At 43.2% G+C, this 15,662-nt stretch overlaps 2 protein-coding genes across 4 annotated transcripts; one reads left to right on the top strand and one right to left on the bottom strand.

Annotated features, from left to right (window-relative positions):
• The first annotated feature begins 1,291 nt into the window (after positions 1-1,291).
• On the top strand, positions 1,292-6,560 carry LOC115672662 (uncharacterized). Its single transcript, XM_030594539.2, has 11 exons — positions 1,292-1,830; positions 2,271-2,318; positions 2,404-2,562; positions 2,675-2,721; positions 2,950-3,106; positions 3,189-3,250; positions 3,771-3,960; positions 4,049-4,138; positions 4,826-4,968; positions 5,052-5,175; positions 5,441-6,560. Exons 1-11 carry the CDS (start codon positions 1,357-1,359, stop codon positions 6,446-6,448), a joined length of 2,502 nt encoding a protein of 833 aa, XP_030450399.2. The 5' UTR covers positions 1,292-1,356; the 3' UTR covers positions 6,449-6,560.
• Positions 6,561-9,814: 3,254 nt separating this feature from the next.
• LOC115672861 (transcription factor bHLH63) lies at positions 9,815-13,443 on the bottom strand. Of its 3 annotated transcripts, none has more exons than XM_030594838.2 (7): positions 12,398-13,443; positions 11,834-12,058; positions 11,571-11,705; positions 11,407-11,478; positions 10,794-11,000; positions 10,604-10,697; positions 9,815-10,001 (listed from the first exon to the last, which is right to left on the bottom strand). In XM_030594838.2, the coding sequence occupies exons 1-7, from the start codon at positions 12,905-12,907 to the stop codon at positions 9,964-9,966; spliced, it is 1,281 nt and encodes a 426-aa protein (XP_030450698.2). In that variant the 5' UTR covers positions 12,908-13,443; the 3' UTR covers positions 9,815-9,963. The 3 variants fall into 3 exon arrangements, with proteins under 3 accessions (XP_030450698.2, XP_056160937.1, XP_030450697.2); XM_056304962.1 differs by having other exon boundaries at positions 10,604-10,667; positions 12,398-13,442; XM_030594837.2 differs by having other exon boundaries at positions 10,604-10,706; positions 12,398-13,441.
• Between the last annotated feature and the right edge of the window lie 2,219 nt (positions 13,444-15,662).

Genomic DNA, 15,662 nt, shown 5'->3' with positions numbered 1-15,662 from the left:
TTTTATTTATACCCGCGTGTTTGATGCGGTGAAAATAAAAAAATAAAAAAACTTTTTTTTCTTCTTCCTCCCACTACCCATGCTCCTCTGCATATCCGGTTGTCGGCCATGGACGACGTCTCTTGCTCCTCCATCCAGCCACCATTTGCACAGCCGCTTCAGAATCCGGCGCGACCGTCTCCATCGTGCAATCCGGAGGGAACTTGAATGGTCATGGACCCTCTCTCCCTCGGGCGAGTTCCCTTTTGTGAAGCACGACCATGACAAAAATAAATATTTTTTCTTCCATCTCAGCAGACACGTGCCGATCAATTATCGGGTATAAATAAAAGGACGCGTGCCACGTCAGCGATTGAAGTGGCGCTTAGCAACCATTGAATATATTCTCACATGTTGAGGGACCTAAATTCGAGCATCCTGTCTCTCCACTTAATACCCTAAAAAAATCTCAACTTTAGTTTAAGTCTCAATTCTATTATAATTTTATCTCATAAAAAAACCCCTAACTTTTGGCATAGTCCTAATTCTACCATGAACTTTTTTTTTTATCTCATAGAAAAACACTTCGTCATGTGGCATTTCTACGCATTGCTCTAATTCATTCTCAAATTCTATATCCAAGGAAATGTCTTTTGGAGATTCATTTCCAACAACATCTTATTGGATTTGAAAATTAGGTAAAAACTAGAGCAATTAGGGTTGGCTTTCTTCAATTGCTTTTATTCTTAAGAGAGTTAGCTTTCCATCTCACTCGAGATCTTCGATTTTACGCCTATTCTTTAATCTCTCGTGCTCGGAAAGTCTTCCGTCTCTTGCAGTGGGAGAGCTGGTGATCAAGACACTCGGCTCGAGATGCTCGAATAGCTCGCTCGGGAGTTTTCTATCTCTCGGTTGTCAAGAGAAATTTTGGACGGAGGGCTAATGGGAGTAGATTTGAGACTCAAGTAAAAGTTTACGGTTTTTTATGAGACAAAAAAAGTTTATAGTAGAATAGGAACCGGATCTAAAGTTGGGGTTTCTTTAAGGAACGAAAAAAAAAATTTAGAGTAGAATCGGGACTGGACTTAAAGTTGGAAGTTTTCTAGGGTATTAGACCTTTGAATTTGATTTAGAAAAAACGGGTTGTCGTGTACATGGGCCTAGTCCTGGGCCTGGCGATCAGCCTGTCCAGGCCCGATCGGGCCAACAAGCCCGGAGAAACGGCAAGTCGTTCGGCAGAGGAAGGAAGAGGGGCAAATACGTCAAGTCGGGTCTAATCAATAACCACCCGCGCTTCATAAACCCTAACACTACAACACCGCGAAAGCGCAAAGAAGAACCTTTGGAAGAAGAAGAAGAAGAAGAAGAAGTTGAGCCATGGGGAAAGTGAAGGGGAAGCACCGTCTGGACAAGTTCTACCGCCTCGCCAAGGAGCACGGCTACCGCTCCCGGGCCTCCTGGAAGCTCGTCCAGCTCGACTCCAAGTTCTCCTTCCTCCGCTCCTCCCGCGCCGTGCTCGACCTCTGCGCCGCCCCCGGCGGCTGGATGCAGGTCGCCGTCCAGCGCGTCCCCGTCGGCAGCCTCGTCATCGGCATCGACCTCGTCCCCATCGCCCCGGTCCGCGGCGCCATCTCCATCGAGCAGGACATCACCCGTCCGGAGTGCCGGGCCCGGGTCAAGAAGCTGATGGGGGAGCACGGGGTCCGGGCCTTCGACCTGGTGCTCCACGACGGCTCGCCGAACGTCGGCGGGGCGTGGGCGCAGGAGGCTATGAGCCAGAACGCGCTGGTCATCGATGCGGTGAAGCTCGCGACTCAGTTTCTGGCTCCGAAAGGCACGTTTGTGACGAAGGTGCGTGTGTTCGGTTTTCCAGCTCCGTGGCTTGCGGTTTTGAAGTTTGAGCTGCTAGTAGGTTTTCATCGGAGTATGTGAATGTTATGGGATTAGTAGAATTTTAGCTGGTGAATGATGAGAGATTGAGTGGATGATTGTTCGTGGAAATGAGAAGCTTTCAGTGCCTGCAGCTTCTTCGTATTGGCAGGGAGAAACGAAATTGCATCTACCATGCATCTGATTGCTAATTATAAATTACAGTCTCTGCGTAGGATTGCTCTATTGCATTGCCATGCCTCATTACGCAAATGAAATTTTTAATCTTTCACATCTATCTTCTCCTTCTTGGGTTTTAACCCTCCGAAGTCACTATATACTAGTCCAGCACATGGGTATTGCGATATATTGCAGATGAATCCAATTTTCGCTCTACTTACATTCTGCTCGACCTGTATCAGGTTTTCAGGTCCCAAGACTATAACTCTGTTCTGTATTGCCTCAAGCAGGTATTTGTGCCATCCTCGTTATCTAACGATTGCTTTATACAGCCAGACCTGATCTAATATTTTAGCATTGGAATTTGCTCTCCAGTTGTTTGAAAAGGTGGAGGTGGACAAACCAGCTGCTAGTCGGTCCACATCTGCTGAGATATTTGTTTTGGGATTGAAATACAAGGCCCCTGCAAAAATTGATCCGCGACTTCTTGATGTGAAGCATCTGTTTCAAGGATCTATTGAGCCCCCTAGGAAGGTACCTGCTATTTAATTTACTGCATAGTTGTGTACGACTTTCCCGGGGACGGTTATCTCAGCACAGAATACAGCGCCTCTTCTTGACTTAGTTTTGTGTCTATTTGGCATAGGTGGTCGATGTACTCAGAGGAACAAAGCAAAAGAGACACCGTGATGGGTAGGCATTCTTTGGATGATGATGTTAAGCTAATTATGTCTGTTTCACTAAATAAATATAGATTCAATTTTGATGTGAAGTTTAAGTGCCATCCTGTTTGGAAAAGCCATGCCATATTGCAGTGCAGCAGTTATTCCATACAGAGCATACCGATGATTTTCCAGTTGCCTCTTGTATGCAGCAACAAAAGTAGTATTGTTCTCTTTTAACTATTTTGTTTCCTCGCAGTTATGAAGATGGAGAAACAATTTTCAGAAAAGTGTCTTCAGCTGCAGATTTCATTTCGTCCGAGTCTCCTCTTGAGATACTTGGTTCAGTAACTTCAATATTATTTGATGATCCAGCTTCTTTGCCTATTAAGGAGCACTCTTTAACCACCGAGGAGGTATTTGCTTGTTCTCCCTTGTACAGTTATTTATATATATGGTCTACTACCTCCTAGAAACTTGAATCCTGTTGTTTTCTAGGTCAAACATCTATGTGAGGATTTGCGAGTCCTGGGAAAACAAGACTTCAAGCATCTATTGAAGTGAGCAGTCTGCATCCTTCTTTTCTCTCTGCTATCATCAATAAAATAATTTTCAAAATTTTACTTACCATTTTGTCGTTGGAAAGGTTGGGTATCCTTGCTTCTCTCTGTGTCTCTATCACTTTCATTCAATTGTGAAAACGATGAATTTAATTTGATCTTTTTTCTTCCTTTAATTGATGGAATTTGTTTATTATTGCTAGCATAGCTTGATTGTTACTTAGTTTTTCTTTTCTCCTGGAAGTTAGTATAGGGCTTAACTAATTCAACGACTAGATCAATGTAGGTATTGTAGTCTCGGGTTTATCTTTTGACTAGCCATTTTAATATAGATGACCAGGTGCATCCGTAATAGGAATAACAAGGATGGTGAGGAGCTGACTTTGGATAGCATCAATTAATGCTTGATGAACTGTCGAATAGGCAGTCCCTCGCAGGCAAATAACCCAAAAGTTTCTGTCAACTGAATGGCCCAATGGTAACATTCTCCCGATTTGAAAGCTTCCGTGTTGACATGCAGATGGCGGCTGCAAATGAGGAAGGCTCTGTCTCCTACAAAGAAGACTGATTCTTCTAGTCCTGCAGTTGGTGACAAAGAGGAAACCGTAGATGAAGATGATAAAATACTCAATGAGATGGAGGAGCTGACATATGCTATGGAGCGCAAGAAAAAACGACAAAAGAAGCTTCTTGCAAAAAGACGAGCTAAGGTTTGGCTTTTGTGCAATGGACTAAGGGAGAAAAGCACATCACCTACCATTTGAATTAAAGAGCCAAACTGACATTTGATTTTGTCAGGACACGGCACGGAAGGCCTTAGGGACGCAAGTGGATGCTTTGGAAGATGGTTACATGGATCATGAATTGTTTTCTCTTTCTTCCATCAAGGCAAGTTGTTAGTTTTGCATGCTCTCTGTTCAAACTGTTTTATGATTTCCCTTGCTTGTTCGACGGTGTTGCTTGTGGAATTAGTTTCCCTCGCATGTACTGGAGCTATGTATGTGAACATCCTCCTCATCCTTCTCCTTCGCCCGCTTGTTGGTTGGAGAAGGCGTGGAGGAAGGGACAATGTGGATAGATAGCCGAGTGTTTTCTGCAACTATGGTTACTTGGAAATGGTGGGTTATATATCATCTTGCAGCTTTTTGTTGTTATCTTCTCCATGGGATTCAAAAGTTTCCATGATCCTCGCTACATGTCCGTTTCCCCTCCCTGAGTTCATCAGAGAAATGATTTTCATCCCCTCTTCCTCAGTCCATATGTTTGCTTATGTGTGATGAGTTTCTGTTATTAAAGCACAGATAATAGAGCTTTGGCTTTGAAAGATGGCTCTCATCTTTCCCAAGTGACGATTTGTCAAATATTAGGGGAAAGAGCCAGAGTGGAGTGGATCTCCCCCATCCCTTTCTTCGTTAGAGTAAAATTATTGGCTAGGGAAGTATTTATCGAGCCTCAGTTTCTTATTGAATGCTTTGTATTGATTTGGAGGGCAAAAAGGCTAGAAAGAACTGCAAGCTAAGCTGGTCTTTCTTTAACTGTAATTTTCTGACCAGTGGTCATATTCTGCTTCTATAGGACAAGAAAGATTTGGTAGCTGTTGATTCTAATGAACTTGACGAGGAAAATGTGGACTCACGGAATAGTGATGATGAAGGAACTTTGAAGGAAAGCGAGGAGCAATCTTCAAGTGATGCCGATTCAGAGGAAGAACGCAAAAGGTAACATTCCTGACTTTCCGCGATTGCCAATTTATCAGGCATATTTAAAAGTGTGTTTATATCATATTATGATCTTGTGGCAGATACGATGAAAAGATGGAAGAGTTTCTCGATGAGGCTTATGAACGCTTTGTAGCCAGAAAGGAGGGTAGCACAAAACAGCGGAAGCGTGCGAAACAAGCTTATGAAAAGGACCAACTTTTAGAGGTACAGAACCCCAAGCTCTGAGTATCACTACTCATGGACTTTTGTACCTATCTCTTTTTCATTTATGTGATTTTACTTTCGGGACAAACAGACTTTACAGATGACATTCTACTGCTACAAACTTTCCATTCGTAAGGTGCTGCTTGTGTAGTTGCAGACCTAGGATAAACTTGGTTTTACGCATTATCTTGTATATGTGGCGCATAGAATTTTTCATAGCATGCGGACATTGCTGATTCTTTCTTTTTTCTTTTTCACCATTCAGGGCAGCGAAAATGAGGACATGATCCATTATGATGACGACTCGGACAAAGCTGAGGTTGATAATGAATCAAATCCACTTATGGTAAACCTTGATAATGGTGAAGTGCCTACCCAAGAAGAGATAACCAATAAGTGGTTCAGCCAAGATATCTTTGCAGAAGCTGTAGAAGGGGGAGATTTGGGGAAGTATGAAAGTGATGATGAGATGCAAATTGATCGGCGTGGAAAAGAACTTCCGACACCAGTGAAGGTTAAGGCAGCAACCCAAGTTGCAGCATTGGACACAGTTCAAGCTTCCAAGGGGAGAGATGATTTTGAGATAGTTCCTGCACCAGCTACTGATTCTAGTGATGAGTCCTCTGATGATGACTCGGAGGATGAAGACATTGACACAAAAGCTGAGATCTTGGCCTGTGCAAAGAAGATGCTAAGGAAGAAGCAGAGAGAGCAAATCCTAGATGATGCCTACAGTAAGTACATGTTTGATGATGAGGGGCTGCCTGAGTGGTTTATAGATGAGGAGAGGAGACACCGGCAACCAATTAAGCCCGTGACGAAAGAGGAAATTGCTGCAATGAAGGCACAATTTAAGGAGATAGATGCCCGCCCAGCTAAGAAGGTGGCAGAGGCCAAAGCACGAAAGAAGCGGGCTGCCATGAGGAAGCTAGATAAGATTCGCAAGAAAGCGAACTCTATATCGGACCAGACAGATATATCTGATCGTTCCAAGAGTAGGATGATCGACCAGCTATACAAGAAGGCTGCACCCAAAAAGCCTCAAAAGGAGTACGTGGTCGCAAAGAAGGGGGTTCAGGTCAAGGGCGGGAAGGGGAAAGTCCTTGTTGACCGAAGGATGAAAAAGGATGCTCGGAGTCGTGGAAAGGGCAAGCAAGGGAAAGGCGGATTGAAAAAGGGAAAGAATGCAAAAGCTCGAGGAGCCGGTAAAGGATCTGGAAAGGGCTCTGGAAAGGGGAAGATGGGAAACAAAGCAAAAGGCGGGCATGCGTGAATGAGGGCATGCATAGCATTTTACCGATCTGTCTCTTCTTAATGAAATTTTGCCGCCTGTTTAAGTTATGACTTGATTTATAGAAGGCATCTCAGTTCACAATTTTGCACCATTCTTAGCCTCTTCTTTTGACAGGCCTTCTCTTTTCACTATTCTCGAACAATACGAGATTGAATGAGGATAATGTTCTTTCGTAACAGGTTAGATATATTGTTGGAGGGTCGAGGAGTATTAGAGGGACAATGATATTTCGAAATGAAGTTTGAGAGAGAGAGAGAGAGAGAGGTTTTACAGCTAATGGTGTTGCGAATATGGTGAAATTTGTTGCACAACTAACGAAAAGTGGCAAACAAAAGAAGACGAGAATTTGGCGAAATGACCCAGAAATTTAAGTGGTTTGGCTGATTGCCTAAACTCATGGCCTTAGGAATATAAATGAAGTGGGAAAAAGTCACAAAAAAATTTCAAATTATGCCTTTTATGATACATTTATTATGAATTTTTTTTCCCCTAACATAAAAAATTTCAAACTATGCCTACTATGATACATTCACCCCAAATTTTTTCTTCTGACATAAAGAAACTCAAATTTGTACCTTTATGACACGGATGATTTTTCAGTCAAAATAATGTTTTTATTTCACTTAAGCCACGTGAATGCAACGTCAATACAGGTAGATTTTTTAATAGTCCTTATTGTTTTCTGTGACATATTTATCCTGAATTTTTTTCGTGACATCCAAAATCTCAAACTATACCCAGTGTAACTACCCTAAGCTTTTTCTTGTGACATAAAAAAACCCAAATTTATATCATGCCCTTCATGAAGGTTTCGTTAGATGATTTTTTAGTCAAAACAATGTCGTTTTTATTATACCTAAATCATGTTAATGCAATGTCAATAACATTTGCTTTCTAGTGTCAATGTAAGCAGATTTTTTTTATGGTCCTCATTAACGAAATTTTGACGGGGTAAATGTGTCACACGGGTACAAGTTTGGGATTTTTGGTGTAACAGAAAAAAAGCTAAGAATAAATTGTTCTAGTAGGCATAGTTCAGAATTTTTGGTCGCTTTTGCCTTAAAGTAAACAAAAGATGAAAGAGAACTCTCTTTAATGATGCTCAAACTCATCATTTTCTTTTGGGTTAATACAACAAAAAACCCAAAATTGATACACTTGTGACAAATTTACCCTCCGTTAAATTGAATTAATATCACGAAAAATCACAAACTGATAAATCTGTGACAAAGAAATGGGTACAACCCTAAACTGATACACCAATCAACTGTTACATGTTATCCAACTCAGCAATTTGACAGTAAAATTTAACGGAAACTAACGGAGGGTAAATTTGTTACAGGTGTACCAATTTTGGGTTTTTGGTGATTAAAAAAGTAATTTTGGGTAAATTTCTCACAAGTGTACCAGTTTAGGATTTTTTGTGGTAATAACCCTTTTCTTTTTTTACATTCTCGAACTGATGGCAAAAACTGAAAGCATCAGTAAATCTAATGGGGTATTTAAGCTACCTCCCTAGGTTAATTATTAAAAATGAGTCACAAATTAGATGGGGTCCACCCAAAAAATTTGAGTCTATATTGATAAATGGTAGCAGTAGAACACTGTGATGCTCATCCAACTTTGTTGCTGTTCACTAATTCTAATCTAATGTGGATGTCATGTCTTTGGAGACCCACCCATAATTTATAGATCCCATTGGATAAATTCTATTCAAGAATCTCCAAGGATATAATAAAAAGGTATAAGTTTTGAAGTAAGTCCAGTCCAAGCCTTCACAGATGGGTCGAGGTCTTGTAATGAAAGAGTTGAAGTGGTACAACCAGTCCCAAGGGGCTTCCATACTTGTTCTTCAATTTCCTTTTCCTTTTCTCAGAAGGAATCATATGTGCTGTTGGTTCGCTTTTGTCCCAATTTGTTCATTCCCCTTTACAAAGCAGAAGCTTGAGTCACGACACTACCCATGTAATAACCTAACTAGGACAATTACTGCGGCGTTTGTGCTTTTTATAGCTCTGATCCGACGTGGGTGTCCTCACTCTTCTGTGTTTGTAGGCCAATCCATGATTTACAGATGTCATTACACCATGTCTCGAAGGGGGGTAAAAAGGGTATCTGTGTTCAAGGTCCTGCAATGGAAGAGTTGCAGTGGTGCTAACGCCGGGTCCATGGGGCTGGCGTATTTATTCTTCAATTTTCTGTTTTCTTTCTTTTTCTCCGAAAGAACCATCTCTACTGTTGGTTCACTTCTTATCCCTATCTGTTGATCTCGCATCAGAAGAAAAAAGACAAAAATTTGAGTATCTAACGTGTATAGAGCCAAGAGAAGGTATCTATAACATGGGTTTACTCAGAGAGAGAGAGAGAGGGGAGAGGGGGTGGAAATTGCTGAAAGTTGATGTTGGGCCCAATGAAAGGGAAAGGCCAAATTCACCTCTCAACATCCCATGGAGCAAAGAGAATCAAGGAGATCTTGGTTAAATGGATGAGGCCAGGTCCATCCCTCTCACTCCAACCTATGGCTTGAAAATGAAGGCCAACTTCCTTTGCAATCACACCAGAGATGATCAACTTCCTTCGCAGGCAACTTCTCGCGGTCCCCCTCGCCCTCGCCCTTGCCCCTCCATTGAATGTGCAAATCTGCTCGCCTCTTGTTAGTTGCAAGACAGTGAATTATCCGCTCGATTTGCGGGAGAAACATTTTCATCGTCAATTGACTCTCGGGTATATTTGGGAGAAATGGGAGTCTCACAGAATTGTCAATTAAAGTGCTTATGGATATTAGAATCACAGTCCAGCTAGAGGATGATGATGCAGGTATCATGGTATGGTAACCGAGGAAGACAGAGTCAAATTGTCAATTAGATATAGCAGCACTGTCCACAAAAAGTTGGTTAACTTGCACGATGGCAGAGTGAAAATGATGGGCATTATCTCTACTTTTCTTCACACAATTTGAATTGGTCCCTCTCCTCCATCGCCATCATCTTTTTCTAGGGAAACTTTTGTACTTCTATGTCACTGAGCATGCTTGCCTCGTATGATAGAATGATCATAAAGCAAGTAAGCAATCGGTTCCTGAGGGACACGGGGCTTGAGCTGAGGGCTTCCGACTGGTCCCCTGAAATTACTGACTCTGCTTGTAATCCACTGTAAATCAAGAGTCTTGATAGATTTCTGTAGTATAGTTATAAGCACTTCCACAATTTTTCTCTGTTTATTCCTCATATTAATGCTCAAGTCTTCTCTTTTCTGATGCTGGTCATCCTCACCCCCTCCTGACATTTTTCATGTAAAAGAGCATATGACCAGTCACGAGTGAAGGTTCTTGGCTAGAGAAAGAGAGGCGATGAAAGGTTGAGACTACTATTATTCATACCAATGGCGTAAATGTACGTACAAATATATCTTTCTATACATAGACAGGTGAAAAAATCTGGATCCCAACAATTTTTGGAATAAATTCATAGAAGTTATGAGGATGAGATACTGGTTCACATCTCCATCTTCAGATTATTGCCCTCAACCGAACCTGCAAAAATTTGTTGAAGCAATCATTAGATTCAAAAGGGTAGCCAGAGTAGACGTTTTTTTTGTAAAGAATCAACCCCCATTTATAGATGACAAGCTTAGCGTCTACCCGCTTCAAGGCCAATTAGTAGTATCATTTAAAATGAATTTTGTCGGTGCTAATTTTATCGATCACTGAAAAATCGGACATCTGTGGATTCTGACAAGGAAAAAGGGAGAGACTTCAAGAATTGCCATTACTAGTTTGTTCGAGACTTTCCTTGGTTGAGAAAGTCAAAATGCACTAGAGGCTTCAGTGCCTTACTTAAAGGATCAATTTAGTGCTATTGTATGGCCCTTAAGGATCCACTGTTTGGATCGCTTTTAAGAGAGTGAGAAAAAGTAGCAATACAGGAAATATCTCTGTAATCCATTCCCCGTCATCACAATTAGAAAGATACCGCTATCACTGAGCACAATCATTATAGGCATGTGGGGTTCCTTTTCATATCCATCATTAATAGTTGATCTCACTTAACTTGGATTCTCTCACGATCAAGACAATAGGTGATCCCTTACCAAAAAAAAAGACAATAGGTGATCATTAGAAAGAAGAAATATTACCTGTCAACTGTTGAGATGGAAAGGCCATTGTTTTTCCTTGGTGGAACTCCATGTTGTAAAGACTCTGCAAACCGAGATCCCATGTCAAAGGTTGCTGCAATTGCTGCGGAGTCCAAATATTGTGAGTGAAAAGATTGATCAATATATACTGGGAATCGGGAAATGTAGTACAGAGTGCAGCAGGAATTACAGCGAAGCAGGACGAGTCGACAAATGTGTCAGGGATTGACAAGGGGGCGCTTATCGTCCTTCGGAGCCCCAAGTCGGGATTGATTCCTATTTCCATGCCAGAGCACGACACTACCGTTTGTGTTGGACTAAAAGGAAGGTAGGCTGGATTTGTTATATCCGACAATATGTCAGTTGTTGGAAAGCTCGCCGCGCATGCAGGAATCATCTGCAAATATTGAAGTAAAAAGAGCATGAGGAAACCTCCAACTCAAGAGAAAAAGTCGAGCTTGCTTCATTTTAGTAATGCAAATGCAATGTTCAGGAGATGGATCTAAACATGAGCCTTTTGAGGAACAAATACTCTGGCTTTCCTCATATCTGTAGGTTTACATCTCTCTACCCCGTGGCTAATTATGCCATAACATAATTGCCAGGATCAGAAATGTTATCAATTCTGCTAAAAGATATTATGGTCGACCCACAAGTTACCACAAACCAGGAAAGTTACAAGTTACCATCTTCTCAAGAATATTCATCTCTAGAAAACTTTAAGTGATTAACACAACAGTAAAGCAAATAGGAAAACTCAAAAGTGAATTGCATCTCATAATTCCTTGAAATGCTATAACTACCTCTTTCGTGAAGATGTTGTCGAGGTCTAGGTCAAGTCTCGGATTGACAGCAGCCAGTTTCATGGACAAGAACTGCACAATGGATGTAGAAAATGATTTGGATGCTCTGAGAGTGAAAAACTCCAAACAAGAGTGTAGAGCATTGCATCTTGCTAGATCTTTACCTCTACTTGTCTTTGTAGAGATTGGACATAGTTAATTATCTCATCAAGCATTCCCGCCTTCCCGGTTATCTTGTTACACCCTGGGACTAAATCTTGAAGGAACTTCATTCTCTCGCTGATTTTTTCCCTCCTCACCTGCGATTAAACAAAATTACAACACCAAGAACTTTCATATTAGGTCCAATGAAACCTTGAAATTTCGAGTGTAACCAGAGCTAACAGGCCTAAAGGGAAAAAAAAGAACTTTCGAACTCGGGACTTACTCTTTCGGCTAAGCTGTGGCTATCTGTGGCTTGACCACGACGTGCTCGGACATGGATATAATCGGGCTTTGGGACATCAGAGACCTTTGAGTTTTCCTTTGAACTGCTTGCAGATGCTTCTTTGTTGTTGTTGTTGTTGGTTTTGTTGTTGCTCTGCTCTGAGATCTTTGACTCTACCTCTTCAGGGCACCCTTTGATCCTTTTATCTCTGGAATCATCTTCAATCTACAAATTGTAACCCACACGTCAGCTAAATTATCCATCACGATCCTCGCAAAATCACCCATTTCCCGAAATTACAGATTTCTCAAAATTGACCAGACTACTAGGAAAAAAAAAAACATTATGAAACTCATCCAACATTAGAGACGCGTGCTTTAAGACGAGAATTCAAGAACCAGCAACAGCATTTAACTAATGTGGTTAAAATACAGAAAAATGAAAAGGAAAAAAAAAGAGAAGTGATCAAGTACCCAGAAGGTCACATAATGCTATCAACCTAAACCGCATTTACCCTTGGAAAAAGTTAGGAAAATTCAACAGACAGAGAGAGAAAGAACACACCTTTGTGTTGTGCACTTCATCCACTTTCCTCTTCTTGGAATTCTCTCGCCCAGCTTGGCTCATCTTCTCCGAAACCACAAACTCCTTACCTTTCTCCACAGTCACCGCCGGCGTCGCCGCCGGAGGGCAGCTCAAAGTCCTGTTAATGGCGAAATTCACCTCCAACGCGCTCCCACCCCCAAACCCACACGCCCCGTAGCCCAAGCCAGACAAGTCGAAGCTACCCAGCCACCCGCTTTCCACACCCGGGTCGGGCTTAATCGGGTGGTTCAGCACCTCCTCGAACACCGCCTCGCAGCCGCCGCCCATCAAGCTCTCAATGCTCTGCCCGAAGCTAAACGCGCCGTTCAACTCGCTCCCACCGCCGAAGTGACACCTCTGCCCCTCGCCCTGCACGTGGAACTGAAGCTGGTCGTCCTGTTGCCACTTCCCGCGGGCCCGCTGCCGCTCGAGGACCGTCATCTCCGCGCAGTGAAGCATCTCCGGCAACGACGGCGACGGCGTGTTCATCACGTTGCGAAGGGTCGGGAGAGCAAAAAGAGAAGCGAGAGATGCGATGTGCGAAACAGAAATAAAGGTGGTGGTGGTGGTGGTTTCGGGCACTGTGGAAGGAGCTCTCTTTTTTGTGCCTAACACACGAGCTCGCTTTTTCTGGTGGGGGGGTGGTTTCAAAAGTACGATTCTTGATATTATTAAGAGATCGCTTTCCAATGCAAGTCTCTCTCTCTCTCTGCGTATTGGGTATCGGTAACTCCTCTGTACCGCGAGACTTTGGAGTGCCAATGGGAATGGAATGGAATGGAATGGCCGAGGGAAAAAGGAAGAGCAAGAGATGATGCTGAGACAGAGAGAGGTGAGGCTACAGAGGATGTTGAGGAAGGATGCAGGGGGTATATATAAAGTGGAAGAATAAAGTATGATTTATCCAAATCCCAAAGAAAATGTTAATGACATGTATTGATGATCATCATCAGACTACATCGAAATATCAGGGAACAAGGCAGGTGCTTTATGTAAGAAACCCTTCGGAAAGAGGCAGTTTTTAGCTACGTGCCGGCTACTTAAAAGTGTCGTTTGCCAATGGGACATCCTTAATAATCTGAAAAGAATGCTTCTTTCTTGATGGGCATTCGTAAGATCATTATAATAGTCAAGGAAAAGAAGAGAGAGAAGCAAGGAAGGAAGGATGGATGAATGGATGGATTAGAGAGAGAGAGAGAGAGAGACAGAGAGGGGAGGAGTGGGGACAAGGGACCAAAGGCCATGGAGGGTGGGGCCCAGCATGACATGACCGCCACGTGGGCGTGTCCGGAGCTCCGCCAACGGGGGGCGGGTGGGGGGAAGGTCGGGGGTCCTGTTACGGGGTTTTAGGGAGGTTTCGGCTCGCCGTCGCCGCCGATAATACAGAGCAAAATCTCGAACCGAAGTAACAAACGCTATTCAACTCCGACGGAATCTTCCGATTCGGTGCCTAAGAGTAGTAATAAACATGCCATGTTGTGCGTGATAAGAACCCCTTTGATGGGCGCCCTCAACCTTCATTTCTCTCTGTTTTTAGCTGTTGAGATTGTGCAAGGAAATTTCCTATCTTGAAGCTTTTGGTCCATGTCTGTTATAGTGACCTGAGGTTGTCCGCTATCATCTTATCTCCATCAACCCACGACGCCTCCACCTCCTATCTTTACTCTCTTTTACCCCTCCTTCCCCCCGCAAAATATGTCGAGCTTGTGTCCCGAACGAACGACGTGTTTCAATGCGCTTCCGTTTAGATGTCTAGTCCGCCACACTGTGTTTACCCTGATGTCGGCGAGCTAGGTCGTCATGAATCGGTTTTGTTCGTCAAATGACTCGACTCTTTGGTGAATGAATGGATTTTGCGGGAAACGCTTTTCGCTGTCGATAGTGATGTTTCTCACTCTTCGACCTTTGTAAAGTTTACGGGGAGATGCATCGTACTTGTCGTGCACATGCAAAATAACAATTACAAGGTGTGTATTGTGTCTCAACCAGAGTACGTAGACCGGGTGTTACCACCTCTGTCGATCTATGCGGAACTCTAAAAGAGGGTCCACCCGCATAATCAATAGTTGCGATTGAATTCGGGGTACCAAACCGGTCCGAGCCAAAGAAGATAGAGGAAAGAAAGTTTCCTGCTCCGAAGTAGCAATGGCCATGCGTTTGCATGGGCAAATCTAGCAAAGAGCCTCAAAAGAGCAAATTTAAAAACGCAAAATAAATGAAAAGAGTGAGAGAGAGAATAAGAAAACGTTGCAAATACTTCGCTGATGCATTGCATGCACGCATGGGGACCTCCCAGTTGGGGCCCAAGAAGAATGCCGGGGGAGCTCGCTCCATGGTCTGTTGCTTCACATGGGCTCCTCCACACGTGGCGCCCTCCGGTACACTCGTCGCTCCACGTCGGCACGATGGCGTGGACGGTGACGTGGACGGAACGGGGTCGGGTTTCTACGCTTCACCCTTTTCCCCGTCCGTCCCGGTGTGTCGTCGCAAGCGTTTGGTTTGGTACCTCGGAAGTTGAGAAAACCAGAATGATTTTCTCCTCATTTTTTCCAAAAAACAAGAGGCGGGAAGGCTTTGAGCCTACCCTAAAAGACCAGCTTCGAGGAGGGGGCAACTGCCCCTCCAATCATAGGACACGCTTCTTTCTTCTGCTGTCCTTCTTTTTCTGTTTCTGCTCCAAGATTCTGCGTCAATTAAGGCCCCGACCTCTTTCCCTTCTATATTTAGAATGGAACCCATTCCTTATTAAGCCGTGCAGCCGAAAGATATCGCGTAAACTCATGTGACCGAACCCGCCGTAGTGCGCTAAACTCGCGGAGTCCCGTGTTCTTTCGACGGGGTTTGGTTCGGGAATAAAACGTGTCCATGAATCCCTGGACTTCTGTGTGAATTCACTACTTGTTTTGTTGGTTGAGGTGGATAGGATGATGAGATTTTTTGCCACCTAAAAACATTGTATTTGAGACCGGCAAAAGCGGTTCAAAGGATGCATTCAGTTCAGGAATTGCTACTTAGCTAAGCTATTAGCTATATTACTTTACTTCACAGGCAAGGAAGCATCCCCCTCCTGCAATTGCGATTGACTGCCGTGGTCAGTCGTTGCTCTTTTGTGTTGTACACTCACCAAACTCGCTAGCTAGCTTGAAATTCATTCTGCAACCTAGACAATTTAATAGGCCTCGTGACGATGGAAGCAAAGAAAGAGAAAAATCCAAGGGTATTAGCTTCACGGTGATCGCGACGC

This window comes from Syzygium oleosum, unplaced genomic scaffold, assembly GCF_021117445.2.
Source record: "Syzygium oleosum isolate NSW1041296 unplaced genomic scaffold, Sole_v2.1 Sole_v2.33, whole genome shotgun sequence".
NCBI classification, from domain to species: domain Eukaryota; kingdom Viridiplantae; phylum Streptophyta; class Magnoliopsida; order Myrtales; family Myrtaceae; genus Syzygium; species Syzygium oleosum.
Note: the sequence above shows the minus strand (reverse complement) of the source record. Positions and strands in the feature narration are given on the sequence as shown.

Bases quoted from the DNA above. Each gene is read 5' to 3' on its own strand.
- LOC115672662 (XM_030594539.2), top strand. From the start codon at position 1,357: ATGGGGAAAGTGAAGGGGAAGCACCGTCTGGACAAGTTCTACCGCCTC. The intron at 3,107-3,188 runs GTATTTGCTTGT...GTTGTTTTCTAG, and splicing joins ACTCTTTAACCACCGAGGAG to GTCAAACATCTATGTGAGGA. The intron at 5,176-5,440 runs GTACAGAACCCC...TTCACCATTCAG, and splicing joins AAAAGGACCAACTTTTAGAG to GGCAGCGAAAATGAGGACAT.
- LOC115672861 (XM_030594837.2), bottom strand. From the start codon at position 12,907: ATGAACACGCCGTCGCCGTCGTTGCCGGAGATGCTTCACTGCGCGGAG. The intron at 12,059-12,397 runs GTGTGTTCTTTC...TACAATTTGTAG, and splicing joins ATGAAGTGCACAACACAAAG to ATTGAAGATGATTCCAGAGA. The intron at 11,479-11,570 runs GTAAAGATCTAG...TCCATTGTGCAG, and splicing joins CTCTACAAAGACAAGTAGAG to TTCTTGTCCATGAAACTGGC.